At 42.8% G+C, this 9,901-nt stretch overlaps 1 protein-coding gene across 1 annotated transcript; it reads left to right on the top strand.

The window, feature by feature from the left end:
- Positions 1-1,926: 1,926 nt before the first annotated feature.
- Positions 1,927-4,358, top strand: KIS (tubulin folding cofactor A (KIESEL)). The gene is made up of 3 exons (XM_087387433.1): positions 1,927-2,171; positions 3,013-3,099; positions 3,861-4,358. Exons 1-3 carry the CDS (start codon positions 2,010-2,012, stop codon positions 3,960-3,962), a joined length of 351 nt encoding a protein of 116 aa, XP_087243559.1. The 5' UTR covers positions 1,927-2,009; the 3' UTR covers positions 3,963-4,358.
- The last annotated feature ends 5,543 nt before the right edge of the window (positions 4,359-9,901 follow it).

Genomic DNA, 9,901 nt, shown 5'->3' with positions numbered 1-9,901 from the left:
GAACTTGGATTTACTTGTTCTAGGTGAGATATCTCTAATAGGACTAAACACAATTCATCACCATCGACATGCAAATGAGAGAAATCAAGCATAACCATGCGGAACCATTTGGAGTAGTAGACATGTTGTTATGCAAAGATCTGTGCCAAGCAAGCCCAACTAAAGAGAGCTGGATTTTCTTGGCAAAAAACACATCCTTGGTAATAATGCCGAGCATATGGAAATAAAAAGTTAAGTACTGCGAGCTAATGAAACCTATGAGACAAAAGAACATGGACTTCATTCAAAACATCTTGAACAAATTAAGACTAGGGCAATAAATGGAGGAAGACCTTCTTCAACTAATCATGAAATACAAACACAAACTGGCAAAAGTGACAAAGGTCCCTCACTTATTTTGCATTAACGCCTTGAAAGATAAACACAATTACGCAATCTATAACATGCTTCAAGGAAAGAATCACATACTAAACTGCAACATAAAGGAGGCACAAAACATGTAGCAAAGCGATACGCATACCAGAAGACCCAAAAAACACAGCTCCGCCTGGGACTTGCATTAAAAAATATGCCTAAAAGGAATGATTGTAGAAATTTGCTTAGGGAATTTAGACATCAAAGGTGGCCTAGTCAACAGCGCAGACAGAATTTTCATGCAATTCAATGAAAACAAAAGGCCACCCGTGATTTAAATACAATTCAATCAACAATTCAATGACATTAAAATTGGAAGACATGCACAATCGATGCAGCAAGCCTTTACGATGAAGAGACACATCAAACATGGACTCCATTAAGTCAAATTCAACATGAATTTCAAGTAGGGAAAAACAACCTCAATACAATCACACGAACACAATTTTCCATACAACCCGCATCAACACGAACAATACATTGTTCACAAGGACTATCAATGGACTCCCTAGCATTTTACCCATCAAACATAAAGAGACACAGAGTAGTTTACACTGCACTATCGAGAGGAAATAGACATGGTCGTACTCAATGAGATAGACCGACTATGAAGAGAAGCAGCATGGGAACAAAAGGACTTTTCTAACATTAAAGAACAAAATCGAAACATTCAATCACTAAACACAAGATCAATACTATCCCATAAAGAAGATATTCAGCATTGCCCGAGCATTATGGTAGCAACAATCTTGTGCTTACAAGAAACACATGCACAGGACACATTCGCACACGAGATATAAGGATTTTGTCACTTCGCAAAAATAGATGGGGTGGGAGTGGCAACATATTACAATAATGAAATCACATTTATCGACCATAAAAACCACTTTTCTAAAGGACTCAATGCTTACTCACAGTGTTACAAAATAATTCGCTGCAGCAAATCAATGTAATAAACATGTACAAACATCCCAAAACAAAGGTGAAACTGCTCGTACAAGCCTTATAGCACCTGCTGACGTTTGTTCCTCATGAGAGCACTACATTACTTGAGACTTTAACATTGACTTAATAAAAAAGAGTCTAGAGTGGTTCCAACTAACACAAATCATGGATGAAATCAACATCCATGTGTCAACTCATTAACACATCTACTACAGTCACAACGGATCGACAATTGATCACATTTGGACAAATTGCACAACCAATAACAGCATGCTGCACACGCACTAACTTCATATACTAGTCCGACCATTCCCTTCTTTCTACTGTAATCATGATTGCAACTTGAAAACACATACAATCGAAACGGGCAGGCTCGAGGAATGAAATTCACCTTGTTCAACATTCTCGCTTCGACGAATGGAAAAGGTGGCAATGCCAGTGAGGCCCTGCAAAAGGAAAGAGAAGTTACGCTGCATACAATGTAACCCTAAAGTTCCAACTAACTAAAATTACCACTATAATTACACAAAACCACACGCGCCAAAAACATGTATATGGGGGGATATACTGTAGGAGACCATGATTTAAACTTTGCAACGGTTTCTTTCTTGACATTTTTGCAAACCCCTGTTGTTGTTGATCATCCCGCCATGGCCTCCTCCTCCACCTTAAAGAGTCTCAAGATCAAGACTGGTTCCTGCAAACGCCTCCTCAAAGAGCTCCGTGCCTACGAGAAAGAGGTGGAACGGGAATCCTCCAAAACCACCCGCATGAAGGACGATGGAGCCGACCCTTACGACCTCAAGCAGCAGGTCTTTAACTCCCTCTCCCATCTTCTCTCTTGATCAGCTCTCCTCCTCGTCTGCACACGGCTCTTGCTCGTGCAGTTCATGCCTCTTTGTTATCAAGGGTTTCAACTGTTATCTGTCCTTTTGATCCTTGTCGTATGGTTGCATTTTTCCACTCCCACGCTGCAATGCCGTACCTGTTGCTCGAATTGCCATCGAATTCGTAAGCAGATGGCCCTTCCGGGTTTTTGCTAGCTGGTTTTGGCCTACTGCGGCAATACGTCTGAGACCTTATTTTGTAGGCTTTGCTACCCAGTTCCTATTTGCAATCGCTCTTCTTGGTCTGTTTGTACTTTCTGTTTGTGCATAAATGAACTACCAATGTTGTTTACACATCACCCCCACCACCCAACGGGCCTTCTTTCTTGTGTGTTGAGACGAGGAGTCCTTAGTAGAGACGAGGAGTCCTTAGTAGCAATGATTTATTTTGGATCGTGCACTCCATGCAAAGTGGAATGTCTCAAGGGTGAGAAGCAAGATAAACAACATAAGAAACTTGAATGAACAAATAAGGCGATTTTAATAGCAGGGAAGAAATGAAGCAGGTTAACGTTATTGTTGCTTTCCAAAATGCACTGTATGATTTGAAACAAAAGAGGAAGCGCTTCCATTTGGATTTTCCCATGCTACTCTGTATCGTAACAGACTTGGTAAGGAATGATTGCTCGTCTCTACATTAAAAGTGAATCCTCAATCTCTTCTTTCGTCTATTTATAGAAGGGTTTTTTCAAAGACGGTTGTAAACTGCAGAGAAAGACTAATATATGATAGTGTTTTACATGTTTTCTCCTCTTTCTTTGAGCAGGAAAGCGTCTTAGCTGAGTCCAAGATGATGATTCCAGACTGTACAAAACGATTGGAAGCTGCTGTAGGTGACCTGCAAGCGGTCCTTGTACGTGACCATAGCTTCATATGTGCTTTTCAAGTTTGAGAATCTGAAGTGCATTCATCATTACCACATGAAGTGAAATTGCTTGTTCTGAGCTACTCATGTGAAAAAATGTGAATCTCTACTCAGTCATATCATAGAGCTGCTGTTTAGATTCCCCCATGTCAAACTTTCAGTACGAACACGAATTTAAAGGCTGTTTTTCCTTAAAAAGATAGGGTTATCATGGAACAGGGCAATTTTAAGCTCATCACTTGTAGGATTAGTTATTCAACAGCGTGGCATAATTAGTCACTGGCCGCAGACATCAGAAGCATAAGAAAGCTGGTCTTTGAGGTGGCAGCTTGTGTCTTGCTAATGGTTTCTGTTTGTATTTTTTGTATGTTTCCTTTGATTCAGGAAGAAATTGAGAATGAATCAATCCAAGGGATAGGGTTGTCATGGAATAGGGCAAGTTTAAGCTCATCACTTGTAGGACTAGTTATTCAACAGCTCATTGGCCCCAGAAGTCAGGATCATAAGAAAGCTGGTCTTTGAAGTGGCAGATTGTGTCTTGCTAATGCTATTCACATGTAAAAAGATAGGGTTGTCATGTAATAGAGCGAGTTTAAGCACATTACTTGTAGGATTAGTTATTCAACAGCGTGGCATAATTAATCATTGGCCCCAGAAATTGGAAACATAAGAAACCGGTCTTTAAGGTGGTATCTTGTGTCTTGCTAATGGTTTCTGTTTGTATTTTTGGTATGTGTCCTGTGATTCAGGAAGAAGCTGAGAATGAACCAATCCAAGGAATTGACGAAGTTGAAGAAGCCAGAAGGCTCATCAGTGAAATTGAGGCCTTGATAGACCACCAATCAAATTGAATTTTGAGGTTCTTCAACATTCAGTACCTTGCTCATGGTCTGTAATGCACAGATGCAGTTTGGAGTAACACGTTCTTTTAGTATATGGGGTCCAAGGGACAAAATTGCTTCTTGATTGAGAGACTGGGAGGTGATTGCTCAAGGCATCCAGCATGAAGTATGCTCTCCCTTGTGATTTCAATATCGACCTAGAGAGCTTACAATCTTTGTGTTTGGTCATATCAAAAAACTTTCTAGCTATCTTGGAAAGTGGTTGAAAAGTGCTTAAAGCAATATATATATTAATATGTATATGCCCAAAAAGGGTGTAGGATAGATAGGTTCATTGCAAAATGTGTATTTGAAGCCTTAACGTTGTCTTCTTTGTTATGCCCAAACATGGTTACTGTGTTTAAAACTCAGTTCGCTCTTTAGGTGAACAACTTGAAAGCAACCCTTCATGCTGTTTATTTTCAAGTATTGGTCAGATTGGATCGTCTGTAATGGTTAAAACATCAAAGTCATCTAGTTTCAGGTTATATTTAAAACTTTGCCCCCTGCCCCCCTGTCTCTCTCTCTCTCTCTCTCTCTCTCTCTTTCAACTCTTCGACTGTCTTGTTCGTCCAACTGGAAGTATGGCAGCTCCTTTTGGGACTCAGGTCTATCAGAGGCAGAGCGGTCCCGAGTGGGGAGAGAACAGATTTTTCTTCTTGCACTGATTACTCGTAGCAAGTCATCGGCCCACACATATCTTGATAATAGTGTTTGGATTTACTCCCTTATAGCTTTATTCAGCCTTTGGGATGGTCACATATCTCCAAACAGTAAAGAACTTCGGCACCTCGACGTTTGGCTGGCCTTGATCTCATCTATGGCACTAGTAGCGGAGGGAGACTAGAGGAGTTGGTATGCTCGGGCATGCAAATGGTTCACAGGCTTGGGGCTTCAGAGCTAATATTTCAGTATAGTCTTGAGGCCCCATGCATCTCACTCACCTATCATCACGTACAGGACTTGGCTAGCACCCCACGATCTTTCGTTAAAACTCAACTTCTACAGAGATCATTGCCTACAGATCTCAGATGAGGGTTTTATCGATCCCTTGGCCATACTTGATGAAGGATCTCGATTGGGCAGTTCAAGTGCCCTCTCACAAACTACATATTGAGACAGGACGAGTAGAGGGCATCCCACGTGCAACATGCAGGAGGTTGAGTCAAAGGACCATTTTGCATTCAAATATCCCACGTACTATGAGATATGAGGACACTACCATTGCCTATTCACGAGCAGATTTGGACCACTCAATTTTTTTAGCCCATCCCAATCAAACGCATGGCGACCTTCCTCTTTGAGGCTCAGTGACATTGAGATCAACTTCTTCGAGAGCAAATGTGAGATCAAGAGGACCCATCGGCATAGTTACCACGGAACGGTGTTGGAACGTCTGGAACGCCGTTCCAAGATGGAGAGACCGAAGGAATGTCCGGAACGTCCCTTGGGGACATGCTACCAGGAAACACGTTCCGGCTGGCATTCCATCCTTAAAACCTGCGTTCCGGGTTCTGGCCAGGCAAAAACAGCCGACGGGCGCCGCGCGACAATCTTTCCTCCCGATTCTTCTTCTCGCACCACTCCCGCTGCCCCCCTTTGCTGCTCCAGCCTCCGTCTACTCCACTCTCCCTCCTTGCTTCAGCCCTCCATCTAAGCCACTCTTCCTCCTTGCTTCAGCCTCCCTCCATTGCTTCTCCACTATTCCTCATCCTAGCTTTCTCCACTCCCTTTGCTCCCCTTCTCCACTCCCTCAGCCCCCTTCTCTCCACTTCCTTATACTCTCTCAACCCCTTTCAGCCTCCCCTTCTCTCCACTCTCTCCCTCTTCTCTCAGCCCCCCCTTCTCTCAATGGCTCCTCCCTGTGTCCGCCACAAATCCAAGTGGTGGAAGGAGGTGAAACTTGGACGCCTCTATGACAAGTCAAAAGGAGGAGCACGCAAGTGGCTCTGTCCCTATTTTAATGTTGAAAATTTTGGAGGCTTAGACCGAGTGCGGAATCATTTATTGAAAATAAAGAACGGAGGCATTAATTGTTGCCCTGCAAATATTGTAGCTGCAAATACCGCACGTTTTCAGGTACTTGCAGATATGGGGACTCCCACTTCATCATGCCCCGGCCGAGAATCGTGCAGGCCAGCCTTGTGGCCTGGTGGCATCCTGGGAGGAGGGCACATGTAGATGCTGCAGTGGGCCGATTCTTTTATAGAGCACATGTACCCACAGCAAAAGCCCGCAATCTTTAATTCATTGATATGGTGAAGGAGATTGCAACCTTTGGACCTAGTTACACTCCTCCCACATGTGAGGTGTTGCGCACCACTGTTTTGTCAACAGAGATCGCCATAGAGCAGGCTTTGGCTCCCATCAAAGACATATGGATGAAATGTGGTGTCTCATTGACGGGAGATGGATGGAGTGACACTAGGAGCTGCTCTATTCAGGGCATCATTGCATAGTCCAGAGGGGCCATCGTTTTCATTAAAGCTATTGATAATTCAGAGGAGGGAAAGTCAGTTGGGAGGTTGGCTAGGCCCGAGGCATGGCCTCCTTTTTTTCTACTTTGCATAGTATATGCTCTTGGATCTATAGTATTTTACTACGCTTTATGCACATTGCAAATTTCAGGTTTAAGTATTCTAAGAGTGTCTTCAAATGTCTAAAGCTCAGGTTGAGTGCATCAGCAACATCCTATCAATTGACTTTCTCTCTTGATGATGCTAGCTTTCACCAAAGCCACTATGATTCAAGATCCTCTCTTCTATCCTCATCCGGCCAGCAGATAACAGCATATAGAGGTTCTGACGCTTTGGTGGACAGCTGACCAACTGGTTCCACTGCAGGGATTCCCTGTGGCTCTCATGCAGACAGTTATGCTAGTCTAGGTGCCCTCCTACTTGTGGTGACTTGTTCTTCTCGTCTCAGACGTCAGCCTCAGGGGTGGATGCCCGCTTTAGTGGCTCTTCCCCTTAGCTTTTATTGCATCGGGTTTTCTTCAATCCATAGACGCTCGGTCTTTCGAAGACTTTAATAAACTGTGTGCGCGCGTGCGTGCGCATGCGCATCACACACACACACACACACACACACAGAGTACCAGAAATTTTAAATGAGAACACACAATGACACCCACATAATTTATACTCGTTATTTCTTAATGATCATTCTCTTTCTAGTATGTGCTTTTAAGCGTCTATTGGTATGCTTTATATGCTTGTTATTTTTTAATTATGATTTTCATTCTGGGAATTGGTTTGCTTGAGTGGATTCAATACTTAGTACGTGCTTTTGAGTGTATATCGCACAAATTGTTTTAATCTCTTCTAACTTCTAGAATGTTTTGGTTATGCATTAGTTAGTTTATAAAGTCAAATTCTCATGGTGGTTCCTTTCATCGATTTATGTTTAGATAATAGGACCCCTATATTTGGTAGAACATAGTCAGCCTGTGGGGATAGGGATGTCAACTGCCCACCTGAGTACCCATAGGAGGAGGACACAGGAGAGGATGACTTGCCGAGGGCAGATCTAGGAAGAGCAGCAGGGTTGCCATATAGGCAGCATGCAGGCTGCCATGTGCGCAGCATGTGGCTAGTGCACAGGCGGTGGAAGAGGGAAAATGTGCTGGCAGCAGCTGCAGCACGTGGAGCAGGAGCAGCAGCCCGTTTGGGGTTGCCCAGCCCTATTTGTAGGTTGGCAGAGGCTGCTGACGGATTGGCAACAAACACAGGCAGCAAATCGAGGACAGTCGGCAGTGTGAAGGTGACCTGTGGCCTGATTGGTTGGTCAGCTGGAGCGCAGATTTGGTCAGCTGCAGGAACAAAGTGGTCACTCAGTCTGCAGGTCTTCATCAGGAAGAGCAGCAGTAAGGATTGCCAGAAAGGCATCACTACAGCCAGCCCATTGAAGCTCTCGGAGAGCGTGCAGGCTTGACAGGTTTTGTGAAGGGGCCAGATGGAGGTAGAAGGCAGCACTACGAGGTGCCAGGGGTCCCTCGTCTAGGCAGCCCATTAGCTGCTAGCTGATGGCACTAAGCACTTCGGCTTCTAGTTGTGCAGTTGAGGTTTAAGGCTCCCTAGACAGAGTGATGGTCCATGCACATAGGATAGGCATTGCATACACTTCTATCAATCAGAAGATATATTCTAGAACTAAAGCATCCACTAGCTCTCATATATAGGTGCACGAATGAAGTAAGATTCCTCAACTTACACGTGTGAGGGCTTTAGAATATATCCAAGCAATCCAAGACGCAATAAAGGAAAATGAGTCAAAAGCTCATGGCCTGCCCTGTAGGGCTAGCCAAGTAACATATTGTAATTAGTACATTATTGCATTTGATGGGAAATTTTGATTTCAACTAGCTACAGGAAATTATGTAAAGCAGTTAACGTACTTTATGGTGACTTAATAACCGTAGAAATCTAGACATTGCTCTATATTTTCACAACTGAGGGTATGGCTTTCAAGTGCTATGTTTGATGTATTTTATCTTTGCATTCCTTTTTGATGTAGAGTAAGAAGTCATTGACTGCGTATAGATTTGAGCTTGGAAAAACTAGGAGTTCAGGAGTTCGAAGATCTAAGTAAAATTAGTAATTGCCCTCTTATGCAATTGTTGAAAGCAAACATTTTATTTGAATTAACATGTTCATAGATCCGTAGTTATAAGAATAGCCAGCTTGTTTTACTTATTGATTATTTATTTTGTGATGGACACACACATACGCGCACACGTACAAACAAAACATGGAAGATGAAATCCTACTAACCAAACATTCTCTTCACCTTCTATTTTACGGAAAATAGAATGAATGTGTAAATTGTTATTCTAGGCCAACTCTCAGTTAGAATAGGATGCCAAAATGAGGTTAGTTATATTGCAAGTTCATCATCCTTGATTTAGGCTAGAATCGACATTGAGTATGCCTTAGCATATCCTGTCGGCATTGAGGATAAGCTTGAAGCACATCCCATTTTTAGCAATCTTTCAAGGGATCATACATGAATAGTGAATTAGTGCCATTATCCGCTGTAGTATAGAATGACTCTCACAAGAACTTCAATGTGGTTGCTACGTTGGGCCAGCTTTGTAGTCCTTGCAACACACTAATGCTCATGACGACGGTTGTGACTTGATTGTTTAATGTCCTAGCCTTGCTATTGCAAATGGCCAAGAAGGCTCTAAGATGAAATGTGAGAAAATTTCAATGAGTGAGACTCAAGTGATAGGTCAAGTTTAAATGTACTAATCAACCTCGTCATTGTAGAATCAATCCATGAATTTTATGATGGAGGCAAGCACGATCTAAAGAGTGTTGGAAAGTGGCGCAAGATTGACTGCAGATGCAATCTTTAGGGAGTGGTAACACAAGTAAAGGTGTAGACGAGAGTAAAGATTCAATGTTTAGCACCAGCGCATGGAACCGTAGATTTCAAAACCTTTCAAATGTTTAGCACACATAACTAACTAAACCCTCACTTAGCCTATACACCACCCCACTTTCTTGACCCCCTTCTCTATATGTGTTTTGATGCAAACCTCCCCTCCCTCGCTCTCTCTTTGCTACGTGGTGGCCCACCTTCTCTCTCTCTCTCTCTCTCTCTCTCTCTCTCTCTCTCTCTCGTGTATGGAGAGTTGTTTGACATCAACTAGTGTGTGTCACTATATGAGGGTTTAGTTAGTTATGTGTGCTAAACATTGAATCTTTACTCTCTATTCGAAAGTGGAAAGCACTCTTTCAAATGCGAAGTATGAAGCAGCACCCCCCAATATGGAATCTCATGTGCACCCCCCAATATGGAATCTCATGTATGTTAACAATAGCCAGAAACCTCGTTGTCGTTCTCAAATGGAAATAAAATCTCGTTCTCATTGTACAAATCGCAAATGCTTTTTTTTGAAGGAT

Source organism: Dipteris shenzhenensis, chromosome 16 (genome assembly GCF_047967505.1).
Source record: "Dipteris shenzhenensis isolate YYH24624 ecotype China chromosome 16, Dip_SZ_1.0, whole genome shotgun sequence".
Taxonomy (NCBI): domain Eukaryota; kingdom Viridiplantae; phylum Streptophyta; class Polypodiopsida; order Gleicheniales; family Dipteridaceae; genus Dipteris; species Dipteris shenzhenensis.
This window is presented reverse-complemented; position numbering and strand designations above follow the sequence as displayed.